At 39.7% G+C, this 25613-nt stretch overlaps 1 protein-coding gene across 1 annotated transcript in view; it reads right to left on the reverse strand.

Moving 5' to 3' along the window:
- Dhx40 (DEAH-box helicase 40) overlaps positions 1–22140 on the reverse strand; it is a 43231-nt gene extending 21091 nt beyond the window's left edge. Inside the window, exons 1-10 of the mRNA XM_027426350.2 lie at positions 21953–22140; positions 20976–21143; positions 19049–19194; positions 16373–16492; positions 15228–15455; positions 14746–14812; positions 13372–13503; positions 6895–6994; positions 1886–1972; positions 1566–1748 (exon numbers count right to left, since the gene is read on the reverse strand). Coding sequence (XP_027282151.1) covers positions 1566–1748; positions 1886–1972; positions 6895–6994; positions 13372–13503; positions 14746–14812; positions 15228–15455; positions 16373–16492; positions 19049–19194; positions 20976–21143; positions 21953–22064 — 1343 coding nt within the window. The 5' untranslated portion in view covers positions 22065–22140. The remainder of the gene's footprint in view (positions 1–1565; positions 1749–1885; positions 1973–6894; positions 6995–13371; positions 13504–14745; positions 14813–15227; positions 15456–16372; positions 16493–19048; positions 19195–20975; positions 21144–21952) is intronic.
- Between the last annotated feature and the right edge of the window lie 3473 nt (positions 22141–25613).

Consider the following 25613-nt stretch of genomic DNA (forward strand, 5'->3'; position numbering starts at 1 on the left):
TTTCTCAATGGCATAATTTATTAATTCAGTTAAATTTTATGTTTTCCTCTACATACTTAACTAGAAAACTTCTTGTCTTGAGCCAGATATGGTGGTGCATAACTATAATATCAGTGGTTGGAAGTCACAGTCAGGTGGATCACTATGAGATCAAGACCAGCTTGATCATTATAGCATGTTCCAGGCCAGCCAGGGATACATAATGAGACCCTGTCTCAAGAAAAGAAAAAAATCTGCAGTCTTATTTGAAACCATCTAAATTGGCTTTCTAAGAGTCAGGCTTGGTAGCACTTGTCTGTAATCATAGCACACAAGAGACAAGAGCAAGAGGTTTGCTAAGGCCAGTCTAGTCTACATAGTGAGTTTCAGGCCAGGCAGAAATATACAGTGAGACTCTGACTCAAACAAACACAGGAAAATATGTACACCATTACATCTGGCTCCATAAAACACTTTCTAGTCAAAATTACAGTCATATGCCTTACATTAAAAATTAACAGTGGTCAACCAGGCTTTGTGGTGCATGCCTTCTAATCCCAGCACTTGGGAGGCAGAGGCAGGCAGATTTCTGTGAGTTCAAGGCCAGCTTGTTCTACATAGGAAGTTCGAGGACAGCCCAAGCTATATAGTGAGACTCTGTCTCAAAAAAGCAAAACAAACAAATAAATAATAATAATAAAAAAACCAGTGGTCACTAAAGGTAATCAAATAAACATCAGCATGAAAGCCTCGATTAAGCCAAGGTTTAAATATGAGCAAAAGATCAAATCTAAATGTGGTAGTTTGAATGTAATTAGCCCCCATAAGCACATAGGAAGTAGTACTATTAAGAGGTGTGGCTTTTTTGGAGTAGTTGCGGCCTTGTTGGAGGAAGTGTGTCACTGTGGGGGTAGGCTTTGAGTTCTCCTAGTGTCACAGTTGACCATTTCCTGTTGTCTGCAAGATGTAGGACTCTCAGCTACTTCTCCAGCACTATGTCTGCCTGCATGTCACCATGCTCCCTGCCATGATGATAATGGACTGAATCTCTGAACTCTAAATGGGCCACCACAATTAAATGTTTTCCTTTATAAGAGTTGTCATGGTCACGTTGTCTCTTCACAGCCACAGAAACTCTAACTAAGATATTCAGTAAAGCAATGCAAGCTTTGAAATAAAACTTTCAAAAAAATTGAAGGCAAATAATAGTTTAACACTGTTTACTTCTGGATTCCTCAATCTTAAATTATAGCAGTTTGTCCTAAGCGCACATAATTTAAAAAAATTATAGCAGTTTGAGGATGATGAAAATGTTCTGAAATTTGACAGTGGTAATGGTCATACAACATTATGACTTTAGTAACAACTATTTGAATTGTATACTTTCAAATGGCTAAAATGCAGAATTTTATTTTTGATAAATTAACATTTTTTTGTTTAGTTTAAAAGGAACCAAAGAGAATCAACCCTGGAAGTAGGTTAGTCTCAATTCCTAAGGACACATTAGTCAAAAAGTACAAAATGACTTCTGAGAAATAACCTGGTTTCTTCCACTCTAGCCACATCTTCTGAGATTCCTCACCTACCTTATGACATCATGTATGGCAAGGCACTTTAATGTCAGAACTACAGATGTCAAACTAGTTCTCTTAATCTCCGGGATCACATGATCAGGCATACACTGGTTCCAAAAATCTTTACTATAAATCCGAAAGCATTTTCCTGAGGCAGTCCTGCCGGCTCGGCCACTTCGCTGTAATGCTTCACTTCTACAGAAGAAAAGAAAACAGTCCCCAAAATGTTTTGTGGGTTTGCCAAGTAGTTTACTTCTCATATTCAAACCAAGCAGAAATACTCTAATCAGTTAACTGTTCTCTGAATTTCAAAGCTTGATAAAGAGACTTACTTTGAAATAGGAACCACCTCCAGAATGTCCAATCCTAATCTGGGGTTGTGATTTAACTGCTTCACAAAGCCTCCGTCCACTACATATCTAAGAGAATGAAAGCAAGTTAAATATCCACAAAATAAGGGGAGATGTGTGAATGTTTACTTTGATTTTATGTGCAAGGGTGTCTTCCCACATGTATTACTGTACACCACATCCATGTCTGTTGCCACAAAGGCAAGAAGAGGGCCACCAGTACATCTCCTAGAAATGGACTTACAGACAGTTGGGAGCCACCAAGTAGGTGCTGGGAATAAAACCCAGGCCCTCTGGTAGTGCAGCCAGGGATTTTAACCACTGGGTTATCTCTCCAGCCCCAAAAGTTGTTCATTTTAACCACTTCAGATTCTCTTTTTCTACCTCATTTACTACATTATTTGTATTAAATATAAATCTCGGAAATCAGCTTGGTGAGATGGTTTGGAGAATAAAGGTATATGCCAACAAGTCTGATGACCTGAGTTTTAATCTTTGGAACTAGGATAGTACAAGGCAAGAATCAACTCATACAAGTTGACACAAGTGGTCTTCTGACCTCCACACCTATACACTCACACACACACACAAATAAATGTTAAAAAAGGAAAGAAAAAAAGAAGTTGAAAGTCAAGAAATGCAATCATCATACATAATTGATGACAAAGTGATCCAATACACAAACATTCATAGATGAGTATTCATACAAGAAGTAATAGCAAAGACCAAGAAATTAAAAATCCATCAAATTGTTCATTACAACCTAACAGACTGGGACTTTAGAAATGGCTCAGTAGTTAAGAGCACTGCTTCTTTTATAGAGAATCGGGGTTTGAATCCCAGCATTCACATGGTGGCTCACAACCACTTGTAACTCTAGTCCAAGAGGATCTGACAGCCTTCTGGCCTCCGTGGTCACTGCATGCATCTGATGCTCAGACATGAATATAGGCAAACCACCCATACACATAAAAATGATAAAAGTAGTACTTAAACAAAACTGTAAATGCACTAAATTTTAAAATTTCTTTCCATTTTTAAAGTCAGTAAAACAGGGTTCACACTCAGCTCTGAATTGTTGTAACAAATTCAAAATCTAATTCTTTAGCAACTCATTTTAAGCCACAGTAGAAAAAGTCAAGTAAAGAATTATGTTAGGGCCATATGGTGGTGGTGCACACCTTTAATCCCAGCACTCCAGAGGCAGAGGCAGGCAGACCTCAGTGAGTTGAGGCCACTCTAGTCTGCAAAGTGAGTTCCAGGGCAGCCAGGACTGTTACACAGAGAAATCCTGTCTTGAAAAAAAAAAACAAATAAATAAATAAAAAGAAAAGAAAAAAAAAGAGTTAAGTTAGGAATAGCACCAATTCTATTATTTTACTAAACAATATTCTGAAAACTGCTAGTCCTTTGCCTGTACAGCAAATATAGGATTACAGAAGTCAATGTACTCTACTGTTCTAACCCTTTAGAAAAAAATCACTATTTTTTTCTTTTAAATTTTAAGTGTCTATTTGTACTTTATTTTTGATATAAGGTCTTACTATATGGCCAAGGCTGACTCTGTAGTAGCTCAAGCTGGCCTCAAACTCAAGATCTTCTAGCCTCTGTTTCCTGAGTGCTAGAATTATAGATACACTACAGTCCAACACATCTGGATAAGAAACCATCATTTTTTGGTTTTGTTTTTATTTTTTGTTTTGTTTTGTTTTTGTTTTTTCGAGACAGGGTTTCTCTGTGGCTTTGGAGGCTGTCCTGGAACTAGCTCATGTAGACCAGGCTGGTCTCAAGCTCACAGAGATTCGCCTACCTCTGCCTCCAGAGTGCTAGGATTAAAGGCATGCACCACCACCTGACAAGAAACCATCATTTTAAAAGTTTTTTAAAATGCATATAGATGTTTTGCCTATACATACACATGTGAACCATATGAATGTACTGTCCACAAAAGTCAGAAGACGGCATCAGAACCCCTGGAACTGGAGGCACATACAGTTTTGAGTAGCCATGTGGATGCTGGGAATCAGAAACAGGTCCCCAGCAAGCACAGCCAAGGACTCTTTTTAAATCTCTCTCTGAATCTTTCTACATGTGTTCAGGCACTCGTACACGTACGTGTGTGTGTGTGTGTGTGTGTGTGTGTGTGTGTGTGTGTGTGTGTGTGTGTGTGTGTGTGTGTGTGTGTGTACCACATATGTACTAAGGCCTGTAGAGGCCAGAAAAAAAAGTCCTTTCACCACATAATAATCAAAACAATAAACCTACAGAAAAAAGGAAAGGAGAAAGACCAGGTAACATATAAAGGCAGACCTATCAGAATTACATCTGACTTCTCAATGGAAACAATAAAAGCCAGAAGGTCCTGGAGAGATGTTATGCAAACAATAAGGGACCATGGATGCCAGCCTAGACTACTATACCCAGCAAAGCTTTCAATAACCATAGATGAAGAAAACAAGATAATCTATGATAAAACCAGATTTAAACAATACCTATCCACAAACCCAGTCCTACAGAAAGTACTAGAAAGCCAGCATTGGTGACACACACCTTTAATTCCAGCATGCAGGAGGCAGAGGCAGGCAGATCTCTGTGAGTTCGAGACCAGCCTGGTCTACAGAGCGAGTGCCAGGATAGACAGAGAAATCCTGTCACAAAAAACAAAAAACAGGGGCTGGAGAGATGGCTCAGAGGTTAAGAGCACTGACTGCTCTTCCATAGGTCCTGAGTTCAATTCCCAGCAACCACATGGTGGCTCACAACCATCCATTATGAAATCTGGTGCCCTCTTCTAGTGGAAACAGAATGTTGTATACATAATAAATAAATATTTAAAAAAACAAACAAACAAACAAACAAAAGTACTAGAAGGAAAACTCCAACACAAGGAAGTCAGCTACATTCAGAAGAACACGGGCAATAGATGAGCTTACAGTAGCAAATTCCAAAGAAGGAACTGAACACACAATGCCATCACCAACAACAAAAATAACAGAAACTAGCAGTCACTGGTCATTAATATCCATTAGTATAAATGGATCTCAACTCACCTATAAAAAGACACAGGCTAATAGACTGGATACGAAAACAGAATCCATCCTTCTACTGCATACAAGAAACACACCTCAACCTTAAAGACAGACATTACCTGGAGTACAAGGTGAGGGAGGAGCGGTAATCTGAACAATGGAGTCAAGACCATGATGGGGAAACCCACAGAATCAGTTGACCTGAGCTAGTAGTAAGAGATGACTGACTCTGGTCTGACAACTGGGGAACTGCGTAAGACCAAACTAGACTTGGTGAATACAGGTGACAATGATGTGGCTAAGGCGATAACATGAGGTTACTGGCAGTGGGTCCAAGATCTAACTCTAATGCACAAAGTGACTTTCTGGAGCCCATTCTACATGGAGAGATACCGAGATACTGTGCTCATAGGGTGGAGAGGGGGTGATGGGGAGGGGGGACAGGACGGACAGGATGGGACATGGGACTTGGTCTTGCCTCAATAAGATGATGGGACAGACTTAGTAGGCTTCCTAGGGGAGGCCTTACCCTCTCCAAGGAGCAGATGGGAGGTGGAGTGGGTGGGAAGTGGGGGAGGGGAAGGTGAGGAGGGAGGGGGAACTAGAACTGGAAAGCAAAAATAAATATCTAAAAAAAAAAACTAGGATGAGTTGTGGACTCAAATATATTCTAAAATGAAAAAACAAACAAAAAACTAACTAGGATCAACTGTGAACTCAAATATATCCTAAAATGCAAAAAAAAAAAAAAACAAAAAAGAAAAGAAAAGAAAAGAAAAGAAATGCTCCCTCCACATAAACATTACATGAACAAAATTACCAAATTGGGCTGGAGACAGAAAGGCATACCAAACCATGGAAATGTACATTAATAACAACAGCTAGAAAAACATCTATCTGAAACCTATGAAACACTATAAATAATCTTGTATTTAGGAAGAAAAAGCTTCAAGTTACCAAATAATTAAAAAGATGACATAATTCAGAGTATATTTCCTACTCCATTTCCCACTCAAAGCAATCAGTAATTTTATAATATTGTAGGTGAGCTAGGCGTGGTGTTGCACGCCTTTAACCACAGCACCTGGGAAGGAGAGGCAGGAGGATCTCTTGAGTGTGAGACCAGCCTGGTCTACTGAGTTCCACACAGAGAAACCCCGTCTCAAAAAACAAGAACAGTGAGTTCCAGGCCAGCCAGGTCTACACAGTGGTACTGTGACTGGAGAGATGCTCAGCAGCAGTTAAGAGCACTTGCTGTACAAGCATGGGAACTAGCATTCTGATTCTAGCATCCATGTAACATGCCAGGCATGGTCCCAGCATGCATGTAACCCTAGCAGAGCAGGCAAAGACAGAGAATTAATGGGGGCTTGCTGGCTGCCAGCCTAGATGAAAAACAGGACCTCTAGGATGTGAAAAAAACTTCCCTTCAAAAGGAATAAGGGTACAGGAGGACACCAATGCCCTCGGGCCTCTGTATGTATGCACATTCAAATAAAATTTAAGAAAAGAGAAACACTAAAAAGATACGTGAGAAGGGAGTTAGTAAAGAAACACAGATGGCAAACTGTGATTTACAGTTAACTAAATGATTTCCTTTATTGTTAGAGAACTTTCAGAAGTTGTTAAACCTGGGCCAGTAAGACAGCTCAGTGTGTAAGGGCACTTGTATGAAAAATCTGGCCACCTACATGGTAAAAGACAAGAACCAACTCACTCAAGTTGTCCTTATGCACAAATAAATAAGTTTAAAAAAAATTGCACCACCGGGAGTTGGTGGTGCACGCCTTTAATCCCAGCACTTAGAAGGCAGAGGCAGTCAGATCTCTGTGAGTTCGAGGCCAGCCTGGTCTACAGAGTGAGTTCCAAGACAGGCTCCAAAGCAATATAGAGAAACTCTGTCTCGAAAAACCAAAATAAATAAATAAATAAATAAAAATAAAATAAACAAAAAAATTGTACCTGATTCCATCTATTGTCAAAGATGTTGCAGAAATATTGGTGGATATGACACATTTTCTAATTCCAGGTGGGGGTGGCAAAAATATTCTCCTCTGTTGATCTAAAATATACAGAGAAAACTAGTTTAAAACATGTTCTTATCAACACCAAGCTTGAAAAGAACTTTCTTTTCATTTAAGTTGCATTTTCATCACCTCTTCTTTTTCTCTTTCTTTCTTTCTTTCTTTCTTTCTTTCTTTCTTTCTTTCTTTCTTTCTTTCTTTCTTTCTTTCATTTTTTTCTGTCTTTCCTGTATAGCCCTGGCTGTCTTGCTATCCTGGCACTCTCTTATAGACCAGGCTGCCTCCAACTCAGAGATCTGCTTGCCTCTGCCTCCTGAGTGCTAAAATTAAAGGTGTGTGTAACTACACCCAGCTCATCACCTCTTAAATAATCTAGAATCTAAGCTGTAACAACAAAACCTACAACTATTTCTTAATGTTTCACTTTTAAGACTTTTAAATCCAGGATGGAAAAATCCAGAGCTTGAGAGAATTTACTGCTCTTGCAGTGGACCCAAGTTTGAATCCCAGCACCGTATCAGTTGGCTCACAACCACCTTTAACTCCAGTTCCAGAGGATCTGAAGCACTTCTGCCTCCAAAGGTACCTGATCACATGCACAGACCCACCTAAATCCATACAATAAAACATAAAATAAATCTTTACAAACAGATTGAACATATGGAATTATATACTATGATTACAAAAAAAATCACCACAGCAATGTCCTTTATCTAGGTCATAGCTCCATATAAAGACATGTATAAAAGTATGGACTTACTAAAAAGCAAAGATATGCACACATACGCTCATATTCAAACTTCTTGAAGCTAAACCACAGATTCCAAACTAAGGCTTTCTGTCATCCTTAAAGATTGATTAGCTAGCAGGGCAGTGGTACACACCTTTAATCCCAGCACTTAGGAGGCAGAGGCGGGGAGATCTCTGTAAGTTTAAGGCCAGCCTGGTTGGTATACAGTACAAGTTCCAGGACAGCCAGGACTACACAGAGAAACCTTGTGTATAATAATAATAATAATAATAATAATAATAATAATAATAATAATAGATCAGCTAAATAGTTTTTACTTTTGAGGTGCGTCTGCCTACCTAATGACAACCTCTCCAAAGAAATAAGGCCACACTCATTCCTACTAGGGGAGGATTAGCCCTATCGCAATGCATACTATATAGTAGCTTTTGCCTCTGGTTTAAAGTATAACACCAGGAATAAATATTTTCCCCTATGCTAGGCCAATGTGTTTCTCTCATGAATATAAAGTTCAAGAGATGCTAAATTTGATTTAGCAATTAAGTTGAAAAGAAGAAAATAAATTTGTGAGCCTTAAGGATGTAACCAATGTATATGGAGACAAGAAAGTTAGCCTAAAGAAAGAAACAAAACAATTATTCATGAGTAGACAAGAGAGTATTCCTATGTTCCTTCCTGCCCCTTTCCAGAAATTAAGAGACATGACTATAAAATACGGAAAAAGATGGATTTGGACCCACCTACCAGGTTAAACAGAAATCGGCACAAGGCATTGGCAAGGATACAACAATATAGGGGAAAGGGAGTAAGTGAAAGTTGGTAAAGGATAACGCTAAATACATTCTGACATTCTAATAATTGATGAATTTGGAACAACAGAGTTAAGTTGTCAGCGATAGGAAGGTTTCAGACAACAAATTCTTTAAACTAAGTGTTGAGAAATGATGGTAATCACAAGTTCTAGGATGTAAGAATTTGCATGGGGGTTGGAGAGATGGCTCAGCAGTTAAGAACACTGGCTGTTCTTCCAGAGCACCAGACTTCAATTCCCAGCAAACACATGGCAGCTCGAAACTGTCTGTAACCCAGATTCCAGGGAATCTAGCACCTTCACACCAATGCACATAAAATGAAGTTAAATAAGTTATTTAAAAAAAAAAAAAAAGAATTTGAATGGGTAGCTGCACTGAAGTAAAGGAAAAGATCAAGAAACTTCAAATCCAAGGAGTTGAATGGGGGCAGGTCGTTGGTGGCATACACCTTTAATCCCAGCAGAGGCAGGAGGATCTCTGTGAGTTCGAGGCCAGCCTGGTCTACAGAGAGAGTTCCAGGACAACCTCCAAAGCTACCCATTCATTTAGACAGAGAAACCCTGTCTAAAAAATTAAAAAAAAAAAAAAGTTGAATGGATGGATCATCTATCTATGTCAAGGACCTCCAGCCTCCTAAGTGCTGGGATTAAAGGTGTGCACAACCAAAGCCCAGCTACTTAAAGGAATCTGAGAACCCTTCTAAATCTCCCAAAAGGCTAAGTACTTTTAGTGATAAAATTTTCCAAACCCATACAAGTATCTGTCATTTATGAAACAACAGGTATATTTCAATGGGGTTTGACTTTCCCACACACAACAGGAGTAACTTGAACAAAGAAGTCAATAATTCAGCTCGCTTGATTATAGTCTATCTGAGCTCCAGGACATGTTTGTTCTCCAAAATGTTCTGCTTATTTGCCAACTCTAACCTAGCAGATACAACTGAAATGATGTCAATATATCAGAAATTGTGCTGTCCATTGTAATAAAAAGCAGTGGAGTTCATACAACATCTTGTTTCCATTTGAAGCTTTGCTTCTGCCTCCAAGGCCTGAATGATTTGAAAGAAAAAAAAAAAAAAAAAAAAAACAACAACAACAAAAACCTTTTGGATTTTCTCTCTTGACAGAGACCGACAGACAGACAGAAGAAAGAACTGTGAGAGAACAAGAACTTGAGGTAAGATATTTAAAAGAATGTCAGCAGAAAAAAAAAGTCTGAAACTCAGTTTAACACATATATAAACAGGATTTTTCAATATTTACAGCATACATACCTGCATTCAAGTTGTTCACACATTTTTAGTATCAGCACTTAGGAGGCAGAGGTGGGTGGATCTCTGAGTCTGAAGCCACCCTGGTCTATGTAGCAAGTTCAGGCCAGTCATGGCTACATAAGGCCATGTCACAAAACAATAATAATATGAGGCTCGAGAGCTGGCGTGTAGGTTAAAAGCAAGTACTAGTCTTCCAGGGACCTGAATTTAGTTCCCAGCATCCACATGGGATAGCTCACAACAGCCTGAACTCCACTCAAAGAATCTTAAACCCCCTTCTGGACTCCCCATGTACCTGCATTCACATGTGCACATACAGCACAGACACACATATATACACATAATTATAAAAACATCCCCAAAAGTGTGGGACTAAGTGGTTGCTAGGCACAATCCAGGCCAAAGAGCCAGTTCATATGATTTTGGAAGGGATTACATAGCACCTGTCCACATTTGACAAGTGAAAATTTTAGATGTCTCAACTGAGAAGACATTTAAGATTTTCATTTAAAAGACATTTTCATGGCTAATAAATTTTTAAAAGATTAAATAAAAAATATTTACCTTGAGCTAAATGTGGCATTTTACACCTATAATCCAATACTCAAGAGGGGGTTAGAAGGGGCTCAAGCTAAAGGTCAGCCTAGGATACATAATAAGATCCTGTCTCAAAATATCTACCTCATTAATTTTACCTATTCACTAACCCAGGTATGAGTCACTGTTAAAAGTCTTCTCTAAGCTAGGTGGTGAAGGCACATGCTTTTATTCCCAGCACTGGGGAGGCAGAAGCAGGTGATCTCTGAGTTGAGGCCAGTGATCTACAGAGCAAGTTACAGGACAGCCAGAGCTACACAGACAAGGTTTGTCTTGAAAAAACAAAAACAAACAAACAAGTTGATTCTTTCTATAAGTTACAACCAAGAAATGCTTCCTTCTCCTTACACTTTCATGTCACCAAACCATGACAAAACAAAGAAATAAGATTATAAAAGTATCTCAAAAACTCACAATGACAACAGTATAGAAGAGAAGCACAGTGGTGCACTAATCAGGCTAAAAGCAGCTGAGAGAATTCACAGACTGCAAAGATGGCTCAGATGTTGAGAGTACATATTTTTCTTGCAGAGGATCCTAGTTTGGTCCCAAACACTCACATCTGGAAGCTCATACCCAATTGCCTGTAACTTCTGGTCTAGGTGGATACATGCCTCTGTAGGCACCTGCAATCATGTGCACATACACATACAAACACACATATACATAATTGAAAATAATAAAAATAAGGAAAATCTAAAAAAAAAAAAAAAAAAAGGATCTCACACATCTGCAACTCTCTTCATCTGCCTGCCTGTCGAGTAATAATCCTTTTGGATGCTGTAACAATGTGTTGCTCCCATTGTTAATAAAAAATCTGATTGGCTGATAGCTAGGTAGGATTTTGGGAGAATAGAGAATGCTGGGAAGAAGAAGGGCAAAGTCAGAGGAGTCTCAAGCCAGACACGGAAGAAGCAACATGGGAAGTTCATAAATGAGGTAAAGGAGCCTTGGGACAATACACAGATTAACAGAAATGGGTGAATTTAAGTTGTAAGAGCCTAAGCTATTGGCTGAGCATTTATAATTAATATTAAGTCTCTGTGTGGTTATTTGGGGAGTGGCTGGAGGGACAAAAAAATCTGACTACATCTACCCACCCAGCATATTAATCAGCACTGCATCAATTCCACCTGAATACCTCTTTGTACTACTACAAAGCTACTATAATTATGTTCATAATGGATCAATAACAGCTTACCCATCATAATACTCAAAAGAAAAACCAAGCTAAAACCTTCAATGATAGCTATATACACACTCAATCATAAACTTCATCATGTAGATATATACATCAACATAGAAAATTGAATAGACTCAGAAATAAAGCTTCTAATAATGGTAGAACCAGAAGTATACTTTTAGAAAGGTATGTTTACCACTGGTGCTTGATGGCAAATTAAATCAGGGAAAATGAGTTAGTAGATCATGGAAACAACTCAACACACACACACACACACACACACACACACCCACACACACACACACACACACACCCACCAACACTGTAGTAATGGTTACAAAAGAAAAGAAATGATCTGGTAAAAGAATACCTTTACAGGGATGGAGAGAAGGCACAGTGGTTAAGAGCACTGAATGCTCTTCCAGAAGACCTGGGTTCAATTCCCAGCACCCACATGGCAGTTCACACCTGTCTGCAACTCCAGTTTTACAGGACCCGACACCCACAGAAAAAGCCCAATAAACATAAAAATAAAGGTATCTTAAAAAAAAAAAAAGCACCACTATTAAAAAAGAAAAAGAATACCTCTGCAAGTTGCCATTTACTTGGGTTAGAAGTTCTAAGATGATATGGTCGTGAGTCACCATGTGGTGACAGGAACTGAACAAGGGTCCTCTGGAAAAGCAGTCAGTGCTCTTAACCAATGGGCCATCTCTCTCTAGCCACAACATCCCTTTATTTTTATAAGTTAAAATCCAATAATAAAAAAGTTTCACAGGACAAATACTAGCCTTATTAAATAATATTTATTATAACCAAATACCCAAATGAAACTTTGCATTTTCTCTTTGAACATACATACACACACACACACACACCTCAACTACATGATCATTCTTGAAAAGCAGGCCAAAATATATGGCTACTTAATAGGGAATGAAAATCCACTCTGCTTACTGTAAGACGTATCTGGATACCTAAGATCTCTATCAATTTTGCAACAGTGGCAGACTAAGTATTGAGAGAGTCCTCATTTGTAAGAATCCCAAAAAGGAATTTTGTTCTGTTGGGAGAACACAAAATACAAAATAAATTCTTAAAATACTTAGGAGAACCAAGGTTCAAAATTGTTTCTCCTGAGGATGATGGCTCTCTTAACGTTTTACTTCACGATTTGGGTTAAGACCTAGGAGTTACGGCTGGGCGGTGGTGGTGCATGCCTTTGATCCCAGCACTCAGGAGGCAGAGGCAGGCGGATCTTTGTGAGTTCGAGACCAGCCTGGTCTACAAGAGCTAGCTCCAGGTCAGCCTCTAAAGCCACAAAGAACCCTGCCTCGAAAAACCAAAAAAAGAAAGAAAGGAAGGAAGGAAGGAAGGAAGGAAGGAAAGAAGGAAGGAAGGAAGGAAGGAAGGAAGAGACCTAGGAGTTACAAAACTGAGTTACAAAACTGAGATCATTTCGTGAAATTTTTTGACCCAAATACTGAAAATCTATACTTTTTCTGTATATATCCGGTAATTAATAAAAACACTTTAAAAGGGGGCTGGAAAGATGGAAAGATGGCTCTGTGGTCAAGAGCTCTTGCTACTCTTTCAGGAGACCAGAGTCTGGTGTGCAGTACCCAAACCAAGCAACACACACCTGCCTGTAACAATAGCACTAAGGTATGCAATGCCCTCTGTTGGCCCAGCTGGATCTTATAAGCATGTACTCACACTGAAACACAAGAATAAAAAAACTAAATCATTTAAAAAAAAGTCTGCCTATCATACTTTCTTTCTTAGTAAGGGAGTACCTGTTGTCATAGATCCATAACAAGGCAGTATCAACAAGCCATCTAGCGTGGTGTCTTGTACATCATAATCATAATCGACAGACTCAGCCATCTGAAAAAGCAGCTCACAACTCTTCTCTATTTCAAATTGGCCTGAAATGAAAAGGAAGAACTTTAGGAATTGAACTACAAATTTTGAAGACCTTTTTAAAGTCCAGTTTAAAATTAGTTTAAGGTTATTCTAAATCACTTTTTTTGATCTTGTAAGAAATGGCCAACCTCAACAACAAAATTCAAGCAGAAGTATGTTTCTGATTTCTAAAGGAGCAAAAGTGTTTATCATCTTCAAACCTTTCATATTGTTCATACAGAGTTTCAGGAAGACTGAATTACTCACACATAGGAGAAACTACTACAGGAAATAATGAATTCAAGTACATTGCAAAAACTTGAATTAACTTCCAAAAGGTGAAGAGATAGTTTTAAATATCTCACTTTAGTTATTAGTACAAGGCAAAGTAAGCCATCAGCAATGAAATTACTTATTTCTGCTAGGATGCAACTAGGTGAAAAGTTATAATATGCTGGGCAGTGATGGTGCACACCTTTTATCCCAGCATTCAGGAGGCAGAGGAAAGCAGATCTCTATGAGTTCGAGGCCAGCCTGATCTACAGAGTAAGTTACAGGACAGCCAGGGTTGTTACAAAGAGAAACCCTATCTTGAAAAAGAAAAACAAAACAAAAACAAAAAAAAAGAAATGACAGTTGGGATGTCAGAATAAAAGAATTAATTCTTCAGAACCAGGATTACTTAGTCAAAGTGGAACTCTGTCTATAGTAACCACCGCTCTCCCCAAAAAACACTCTTCAGAGTTCAGTCCTTTCTATGAAAGGGTGGTGTAGCTCAAGTGTATTTATCAGTGAGCCTGGCATTCTGTGTACCTATTATCTAGCAGAGAATCATTAAAAGGCAATGTAACAGTTGAAAAACAAGTCCACATAACCTAGGGGAAGGAGCAGTCTGTCCACTCTGGTGTTGTATTTCTTGCTTCAAAAAGTGAGATATTAACCACGTGCAGTGATGTGTGCCTGCTCTCCCAGAATAGTCTGGGCAATACATCAAGAAAGACTTCGTTTCAAAAACCACAAAATCATTTTATTTACTTATTTATTTACTAAGGAATTGAGGGGTTTTTGTTTGATGCTGTTCCTCTTTTGTTTTTGAACATGGGCTTATCATATAGCCCAAAATAGTCTTGAATCTGTAGCCTGATCTATCTTTGAACTAGCAGCAATCATCCTGCTCAGTCTCCAGAGTCCTAAAGTTAGCAGCATGGACCATTAGACCTGGTTACAAATTATAGGTATTACTAAACTTAGTAGAGAATGCTCACCAGTCAGAAAAACTAAGATGTCTCCAGCCATTTCATTCAAATGAATATCCATGGTCACTTTTACAATCTAAATAAAAAAAAATAACAATAATCATATGTTGGTATAAAATACTCATTCTTCCATTACCATATCTTCTTGCTCAAAAAAAGAAAAAAAAAATTGAATCAGGCTTTCCAAAAGTCCTAGCATTCATGAAGGCCCGATGGCTCAGTGAGTAGGGTGCTTGCTACAAAAGCTTGATGACCTTAGTTTACTCTCTAGAACCCACATAAAAGTAAAAAGGGACAAAAACTCTATAGAGTTGTCATCTGACCACCATATGCACGCATGGCGTATGTGAACAGCCCCACCCTCAACCCACAACACATCAGACACAAGCAATAATAAAAGAAATTTATAAAAATAACATGATAAATTACCAAATTACACAAGTAAATAAAATCACACACACAAAAGACACAAAAAGATTGATAAGTAATACCGCTTGAATATATGCAGTATTTTCTCTGTCTCGTGGGCCAATCAAATTGCAGAATTTCTCTCTGACTGGATAGAGCCTTCCAGGTATATCAAATATGGGGCAATTTCCAAAGAACGCAGAGAGCTTGGCTAGCTCCATAGTTGCTGACATCACCACCACTTTTAAATGTTCCTTCCTGTTAGGAGACTTATCTTGAAACAGCTTCTTCAGTAAACCAAATAAGATATCCTGAAAGAAAAATCTAGTAAGACACAAATGCTAGTGTTTTATTATTTTATTTATTCATTTTACTTACTTATTTATTTTTTAAGCCAGGTCTCAGTGTTTAGCTCTGGTTGGCTTAGAACTCACTAAGTAAAGCAGGCTGGCTTTAAACTCATAGAAATCTGCCTGCCTCTGCCTCCTGAAAACAAGGAGTATTTATTTTTTGAGACAGGGTTTCAAGTAGCCCAGGGCTTTCATAGAACTAGATATATAGTCTGGGATGACCTTGAACGTCTAATCTCCTGCTTCCACTTCAAGAGCATTGGGATTAAAAGAGTGCACCACCATGACCATTTTTATGTGGTTTTGAGGCTCACACCCAAGGCTTTGTACATGCTAGGCAGGCACTCTACCAACTGAGCTACACCCCTAGCCCAGCTGACCTATTTTATTTTTTTTGTTTGTTGAGAAAAGGTCTCGCTATGTAGCATGGGCTGACCTGGAACTCCTCTGTAGCCTCAAACTCTTTATTTTTATTTTTTTTATTTTTAATTTTTGGTTTTTCGAGGCAGGGTTTCTCTGTGGCTTTGGAGGCTGTCCTGGAACTAGCTCTTGTAGACCAGGCTGGTCTCGAACTCACAGAGATCCACCTGCCTCTACCTCCCGAGTGCTGGGATTAAAGGCATGCGCCACCACCGCCCGGCTGCTAGCCTCAAACTCTTAAGAGATCTGCCTACCTCTCTACCTCCTGAGTTCTGGGATTAAATGCATATGCCATCATGCCCAGCCATAACCTATTTAAAATACATTGCTATTATAACCAAGGAATTTTTATTTCAAAAGGTTAAAATGTAAGAGGAGGCAGTTCTCGATACAGTAAACAGTTATTCCAAACAAATGAACTTCTTGTTAATTATAAAAAAAAAAAATTAAATACTCACTGTAGTTAAAGTCCTTTCATGGGCTTCATCCAAAATAATGACACTGAATTTGTTAAGATTTGGATCTCCCAAAATATGTTTAAGTAAACATCCATCAGTCATGTATTTGATTGCTGTTTCCTAATTTAAAGCAGAGTACATCAACTTGTCACATCAAAAAACTTTGATGATTCTCCATCCCCAAATACACAGACAAACCACCAAGGTCTACACTAAGAGGAACATAAAATTGTCTAACAAGGATGGTTAACTATAAAACATGTCACCTAAATAAATAGGAACTAAGAAAATGCCCTGAGATAAAACAAGTCACCAATAAGGAGATACAAAGAGATCTGTGGAATGTGGGAAGATAAAATACTTACAGACAAGCTATGGGGATACTTCAGTGGCAGTGCAGGCATTCTCTAGTGTGCACAAGGCCCTAGGTTCTATTCCCAACATGGAAGAAAAACTAAAAAAAACTTTGCTGACTTGGTTAATTAAGTTGTCAAGTTTTCCACTGACTTCAAGAGCACCAAAACACAGCACTGTATGATAAGGGATGTCCTTCTGTATGCTGTAAATATATGTTTCTCTTATCGGTTGATGAATAAAACACTGATTGGCTAGTAGTCAGGCAGGAAGTACAGACAGTGCTACCAGACAAGAATTCTGGGAAGAGGAAGGCAGAGAGGAGTTGCCAGGGAGACACCATGTAGCCACCAAAGGAGTAACATGCTGGAGCATCCTCTAGTAAGCTAAGACCATGTGTGGAAATACATAGACTAACAGAAATGGGTTAATAATTAAAAGAGAGCTAGCCAATAAGAAGCCTAAGCCATTGACCAAACAGTTGTAATTAAATATAAGTCTCTGTGTGTTTACTTGGGACTAAATGGCTACAGGACCAGGCAGAACAGAAATTCCATTTACAACTGGATATGCTGTCTAGTTTTTGTGAACTTGACATAAACTATAGTCACCTGAGAAGAGGGAACCTCAACTGAGAAACTGTCTCCAAAGATTAGCCTCTGGGCATGTCTTGACTAACGATTGATAAGGGCACTACCATCTTGGGACAGATGGTCCTAGGAGATTGTATGAAAAAGCAAACTGAGTAAGCCGTGGAAAGCAAGCCAGTCATCAGCACTTCATGGCCTCTACTCTAGGTTCCTGCCTTGGTTTCCCTTAAAGACAGTTTGTAACCTGTAAGCCAAATGAACTCTACTCCCCACCTTAGTTTTGGTTGGTATTTTATTACAGTAATAAAAATCAAACTATACTGGAAACTCTGAAAACAGCAAAGTGTGATAAGAGGCACAATTATTCCACTTAGGTATTTTGACTAGGCATGTCCATAGGGAGAGAGATTACAGTTACAGGGACTGAATACACAGTTTCTGTTTGAGATTATAAAAAGTTCTGAAAATAGCAGTGGTAGTTGTAAACTGTTATATCCAATGTCTGTATTCTGAATTCAATGGTTAAAATAGTAAATTTTATCCTAATGTACATTTTATTACTACGACAAAACAGTTTAAATATGAATGCAATCAACACCAGGTTTGAAGAGATGGACTAGTGGTTAAGAGCACTTGCTGCTCTTGCAGAGGACCTTAGTTTGGTTCCCTGCATCCACATGGCAATTCATAACCATCTATTAACTCCAATTCTAGGAAATGGGCATCAAGCATGCATGTGGCACACAAACATACACACAGACAAAAAATACCCATACACATAAAATAGATTTTTAAAGTAATAAATGTTTTTTTTTGGGGGGGTGGGGGTTCGAGACAGGGTTTCTCTGTGGCTTTGGAGGCTGTCCTGGAACTAGTTCTTGTAGACCAGGCTGGTCTCGAACTCACAGAGATCCACCTGCCTCTGCCTCCCGAGTGCTGGGACTAACAGTGTGCACCACCACTGCCCAGCAAGTAATAAGCTTTTCAAAAATGCAAACAACATATCAAGGAACTTATGAATTTAAAAAAAAAAAGAGTATCTTAAGAAAAATAAACATTACTATCATTTGATAATAGATAAACTAGTTGAGGAAAAAGAATATAAAAGTATCAGTTACCTAAGACATGTATCCTTAACAATATGCAATAAAAATTAATTCTAAGGGCCGAAGAGATGCCCTAGTGGTTAAAAATACTTGCTACTTTTTTTTTCCAGAGGAGAGGGATTCCGTTCCCAGCACCCATAAGGTAGATGCCATCTATAATTCTAGATCCAGGCATCTGGTGTCTTCTGGACTTCCCAGACACCAGGCATGTACATGGTGCACAGGCAGGCAAAATACATTCATAAAAAGTAAATAACAAAACAAAAACTTACTCTTTGTGCAGTGTGTGGATTGAACTCATGTCCTCATGCTTGCAAGGCAGATCCATTACCAACTGAGCTGTCTCCCCAGGCCATATCTCACCCCAACACACCCCCACTCCTTTAAGAATATTTATTTATTTGCTTTTTATGAAGAAGCTACCTAGCCCAGTTGGGGAAGTTCTAGACCAGGGAGAGACCTGTGTCAAAAACAACAAAACAACGCACATTGGCACTGGAGGCACAACACTCAAAAATTACCCTCTGACCTCCACACATGTGCACACACAAAATCACACAAAGACAAAAAGGGCTAGAGATGTAAGTTCATAGTACTTTTAATGTATACCAGTAAAACTCTTGTACCTTGGAGCTGCAATCATCAAAACGAACTTGGTATCCAACTTTAGATCCCAAAGCGCATTTCATTTCTTCAGCAACCCTCTGAGCAACTGATATGGCAGCTACTTTTCGTGGCTGAGTCACACCAATCATACCATGTTGTGAAAAACCTATCAAAACCAGAAACAGAAACACACAAAGTTAGTTAGCAATCTTCCTACTGAACTAAAATTAAAATTGTTCCTGGTCAGTCAATACAAATAATATGAATGTTTCCAGAAGAAAATCCTCCAAATTAGCAACATGCTGTAGTATGTCTGCAAATATACGACAAAGAAATCTATTAATTCAAAACAGAAATGCACATTCAGGGATCAAAAAGATGGTTCACCAGGTAAACACACTTACCTGATGACCCGAGTTCCATCTCAGATACCACAGTAGCAGAGAACTGACTCCTTAAAGTTATCCTTTGACCTTCACATGCACACTGTGACACACATGTGTCTATACACACATATACTGATAGTATATTAAAGGAAATTAATTAAAAAATATACATCCATAGGCATTCTAAATGTACAAAGTTAATTAGGTTTCAGGCTTTTACTTTTCAATTTTTAAAAACATTTAAATAGTAAGTTGAGGATTCTGTAGGTCTGTCTTTTTGCTTGTTTTACTTTTTGACAAAATCACATTATGTTATCATACTGGTCTCAAACTCCTAAGCTCTACCAATCTTCTTGGTGCCACCTCCCAAGTAGCTGGTACTATAGGCATAAATACTGCACCTCCCTTAAAAATTGTAAAACTGAGATCAACAAACCTCCACACACTCCCTAAATTTTTCTTTGCCACCTCTACATACTTCCTAAATTTTTCTTTGCCACAGAGGTAAAACTGGATTTAAATATACCACCTCTCCATAAATTTTTGTAGATGTTTTAGTTATTCTAGTATCTATGAAAATGGAGATGCAACATATAGTTGGAAGCTTTTTTTCTCTTAATGACATGTAAAACACTGCTGTGTCTTAGCAGATGTCAAATTAGGTTTGATGCAACATATTAGAATAATGTAAGGGCCAGGTGTGATGGGGGCCAGGATGAACAGCATGTGGAGACCATTCTCAAAAAAGTTAAGGTTATAAAGATATGTTGTTATGTATAGTGTGTATATCTCTGTATTTGAATGTGCACATTCAGGTCTCCAGAAGTCCAGAAGAGGGCGTCAGATTCCCCAGAGATGGAGTTCTAGGTGGTTCTGAGCTGCCCGATGTGGGTGCTGGGAACCAATGTCTGGACTCTAAAAAAAGCAGCAAAAGAGCTCTTATCTGTTGAGCCATCTCTCCAGATGCCCCCCAATTAATTTTTATTTTAATATGAATCATACCCAAAATGATTTTGCTCCTTTCCAACCTGATGACACAGAATGCTGTCATACTGGTGAGACAGACACGTTATTGGTAATTTGTTAGCTTGATGCTTATAGAATCTGAGAGTATTTACCTGAAAAAACTCTGAAGGAAGAATTAAAAAAAAAATAGCAGCAGCAGAGATCAACTACCATTTCCCTTCAGTTCTCACTGGTTAACAAGATAACCTTATTCTCAGAAGAAAGTTAGCATCTACCTGCCATCCTTTTTTAATTCCTCACCACACAACCAAAGCTGGCCTGGAATTCACTATGTACACTGTCCAGCGAGTGTTGGGATCAAAAGTGTGTACCACCACACACAGCCTTCTTCTATAATTATTACAGTAATTAAAATGAAAAAAAAGCCACCAACCATTCCTGAGCCCGAAATAAAGCAAAGGAGACATAGGGAGGATAGGGGCATGGGAAAGTAAGGCAAAAATGGGAATTTATACACTACAGCAGTTTTGCTACACCTTAAAGAAGTTTACTTTCTTTCTCCCATGCTTCCAGTTTTATTCAAGAATAAAATTACCTGCTTCATAAAGGTATTTCGGAAGTTGAGTTGTTTTGCCACTTCCTGTGTTTCCAGTAACGATGAGGAAGGAATTGTCCCTCACGGCTTGAATAAGCTTTTTTCTTTGTTTTTGAATAGGGAAAGTTGGAGTTGTTCCTCCCTCCTGAGATGTGCATCCTTTTTCTTCTGCAACAACACAGAAACAATTGTGCAATTAAAAGACCTGTGACGATCTGACAATGTCTCAGAACTGAAAGAAGAAAAGCAAAGGAATCACACAACTGGAAGGATCAATTCATGACTTTTCAGTGAAGCGAACTATGTGCAAATCGCATGAGAAAGTTTGTAAACTCAGAATAACTTTTTGGTAAAAAATCAAGACAACTTCAACACTGTTGATGTGTAACTCAATGTACTTGACAGAGTCGGTCTAGCACGAGGCAACATGCATGCATGCATACCTACACAGAAGCACAAAACTCAGTTTTCTTAGACAATAGACCCAAAACCTGAACACAGCGGAACAACTCTCAGAAGAATAAGAAGCCACCTGTATTTGCTTCTGATTCACGGTTCAAGTTAGGTCCCTGTTCAGAGTGACTGATATCCCAGAAGGCCAAGTGGTGGGTAACCATGGAAACTGGCTCCTGGAAACGGGCTCCCTTCATACCGTACCCAAAGGCAGGCTGGCGGCCCGGCGAAGGGGAGGGGGATGAACGGGTAGAGAACAAAGGCTTTATGAGGCTGTTGAAGAACAGAACGCATTTGGGGCGTTCGGGTCCACTTTCTTACCCCCAGGCGTGGTTTTCACCCAACTTGGGTTTGGGACCGCCCCCCTCTAAACCAAAGTGCTCACTGGACGCAAAGTTCTCCTTCAGGCTTGAAAGACCAAGAGAACGCCTGAGCCTCCTCCCCATCTCCTCTGCCACCCAGAGATGTACTTTTCGCCCCGCAAATAACTCCCGCCGGCTGCCACGGCGTCCCGCGGACCGCACCTCTGTCAGCGATGCGAACAGCTGACGGACGCTCTTCCTGGAGCTCTCTTGGCCGTTCGCCCTCCTCCTGCCGCCTTGGCGCCCTGCCCGCGACGGCGGGAAACCGGGACATAGACCCGGTCCGGAGAAGAGGCGAGCACGTCCACCGAGCTGAGGAGATGGGAGGGGAAAGACGAGGGCGCGCCCTGATGACGTAGGGGTGTTTACTTCCGCGCGTGCGACTGGCAGCGAGGGGAGGAGGAGCAGCTCGATGACGTGGCGGCGGCCGCTTGGACGCACACGGGCCCGCGCTCTAGGGGGCCCCCGAAGCCCCGCCCCCAGAGGCGTCCCGCCCACTGCCACGTGCCTCCCCCTGAGCTGCGAAGCCTCGCCTGAACACCTAGAGCTGGTTCTCGGGTTGTTTTCTTCTGTTTTAAAAAAAATTCTAGGGTGAAATAAGGCAGGGTGGCACGTCCTTCAGGTGCCGCACCATCCCCACAGTCTCCTCTGTCTCCACACACACCATTTTAATTGATCCTTTCCCGGGAGCATGCAGCCATCCTACACCGTGACCTTGGGTAACTCACTGTCCTATCTCCTTATCAAGGCACATAGTTACTGAGTTTCCTGCCAGCTTCTAGTTCTGTGATTTTCAAAACTTAGATTATCTCGCTCTTTAACTTCTTTCCTGGAACTCTGCGTTTTCATTTATTTGCGTGTTTTCCATACCCTCCCAGTCGCTGGCAAGGACCACAGGAGCCAGACTTTAAGAACACTATTATTCATTGTACACCCTGCAGGTAGCAGTGACTCGAGTGGACAATCAAGATTTGTTGAGGATAGAGGAATAAATAACATCTGTTTTAGAAATATGCTGGCTTTTAATGGAAGTGTATTCCTTAGGAGTCAGAGCTGCTGAAAATCCTACAGGTACACAGTGTCTGAGGTGTGTGTGTGAGTGTGTGTGTGTGTGTTAGAAAAGGTGCTTTGAGGACTTGGTGTGTAGTTAAGTGGTAGAGTACATATCTACTTGGAAGGCGCTGGTGTTCAGTCCCCAGTACCACACATAAACTTTATTAAAACTGAGTGTGGTGGTTTGCACCCATGGCCCTAGCACTTGGGAGGCTGAAGCAGGAGAATTGCTATGAGTTCTAAGCCACCATTAGAGTACAGAATGAGACTGTCTTAGAGAAAGAGGAGGTGGATGAATGGGAGAGGGAGAAAGGAGGGAAGGGAAGGAGTGGGGAGAGGAAGAAAGGAGAAGGGAAGAAAAGGAAGGAGAGATGATCTTGGACGAGTCCTTCAGTTAAAATACCTGCTGATTCTCTAAGTAACGTCAATTGTAGACAAAATGTGAAGAAAACTGCCTCTTACACTAAAAAATTTAAAAATCACTATGTAGCCCAGGCTAACCTAGAACTCATGATCTTCTTGCCTCAGCTACCCAAGTGGTGTGATTACAGGTATATGTCATCACATCCTGTCTTCTTCTTGCACTTTTCAATAGTTTCTGCTGTTAAAAATTAATCAAATTTTACAGGAAAGCAACAGAAATCTGCCACTTCACCTATCAACCCAACTCTTTGACCAAGCTGAAAAAGATGTAGGGATATTAGAATCTGAGACTTTGTTTTAAAGTGTATATATGAACTCCATTTCAGTGGAACTGATCGACAACTCCTAAAGTGCAAGTTTATCATATTTTGAATGATAGTAAATTGGTGTAACCTTCTAACAGCTTGGGTAACAGCAATAGCCATGGTAATGAGAGGACAACCAGGTTTCTCCAAAGCATTAAAGCCATATCCGAACATTCTACTTTCTATTGGGAATTAAAACTATTGTGTCAGAAAAGAGCAAAATGTTCAATTGTGGTAAGGCTATGAAGACATTGATGACCTCAGTATTTCAGTATAGGACCAGCTATTTCACAAAGTCACTTGCCCAGAAAATAAACAGAATCATTTCAAGCCAATATGGGTTACCATTTACAAAGCAATTTGTAGTTAAATGTTTAAGACAAAAGTATTATTTCTTTTTTTTGGCAGGGGGCAAGGCCTAACTATATATTACTGTATAGCCCTGGATGCCTTGGATCTCAATATGTAGGTCTTGAACTCACAGAGGTTTGCCTGTCAAGGGTGATGGTATTAGATGTTACTACTCTAATATGAGAAGATCCGTAGTCTGTAAGGTTAAGATATCTTTATTTAGATAAACACCAGCCAAACGCAAGCCAGAGCATGCCAGGGGCAGCAAAGCAGGGAGGCCAGAGAGAAGGGGCTCCCATGTGCCTTGCTGCCCCTAAAAACCCTATCACGTGTCATCTGACCTCACCTTGACCATGCCCTGACAGGCATGGTCAGTCACACCTGTAGCTAGCTTCTAGCAGGCATGGCTTACAGTGCCCCCTACAATTCCCCTTTTAGTCTAAAAGAGGATTAAAACCTAGCAGTGTAAAGTATCCAAAATTAACAATCATAAAGGTGAAATACAAGAAGATATAACAATCTGCTAATGTCACATCCTATTTATTTTAAATAAACCCTAAAGTCATCTGAAAGAGGTGTTCAAGCCTGAACACCTCCTTCCAATCCCAACCATAAACAATAGTAAGCTATCCCTAACTAGGCTTACACTACCCTAATAGACAATAATGGGGGAAGGGGGCATAACATCCTCCAAGTTACTTCCTGTTGAAATGGGATGGCGGTAGCCTCCTGGGGTCCTGTGGGAAGAAAATGTTAGTATAGTGAAAGTCTCTAATGGGTTATCTCCAGTCAATGTTAGGTGGGATTTGCTTGATTGAACATCTAGGTTGAAATCCTCAACTTGATTGAAATCAGTACCCCAAGCTCTGCTCAGAGTGTCAGTTGAGAAGGAGTAAGTTGTATCCAGTACAGTCTAGGAGGTATGGCCCAATTTCCTTCCAGAGCATCCAGGGATTGCTGTCAGGCGGGTCTTCATTGGCTCTGTGGGACTCAAACATAAGTTTTAGCAGAGAAATGTTTGCTTGTACGTATATGCATACTGGGAAAGGCAACCATGGAAAAATAATGATTATGAGACGGTGTACACCTTGAAGGAAAGAGCCAAGAAAAGACACAAGATAGTCCTCAAATACTTCTTTTATTCTGTATTACATCAATTGGCTTTCTGGTATAATACAGAAACTCTAAAGTTTAGTTAAACAACATGCTTGGATTTTAGAGGAAGAAAGTCAAATCCAACTCTAGATCCAGCATTGATTTAATTGAATGGGGACTAGGAAGTAAAGAGAAATAGAGTTCTTTGAGAGACAGCTGTAAAGTTTACCATATGGCACATTCCTTTTGTTTGATGGTTATAGCTACCTTCTCTTCTTAAGCATCTACCCATGTAGATGGGACTTCTGGAGATGAGTTTTCCTGTGAAGAAAAAGCAAAGCACTTCCCTTTTCTTTGGGAGATTTCTATTTAGTTTACGAGATATGCCTAGTAAAATACCTGTCACTCATCCTTGTCAAGAGATTTGTCTTTTTCAACTCAAACCTTGATCAACTTTGATGGCATCCAAGGTTTTTCTTCTCCTGTGGAAACAAATGCAAAACCCCTACCCCACCGTCCTGGCTTCCATACAGATGTTAGTACATCTTTGAAGTATACTGGTTGATTCAGTTCAGCAGTTTTTTTTTCATAGTCCA

The sequence above is a fragment of the Cricetulus griseus genome, chromosome 7 (assembly GCF_003668045.3).
Source record: "Cricetulus griseus strain 17A/GY chromosome 7, alternate assembly CriGri-PICRH-1.0, whole genome shotgun sequence".
Lineage (NCBI taxonomy): Eukaryota > Metazoa > Chordata > Mammalia > Rodentia > Cricetidae > Cricetulus > Cricetulus griseus.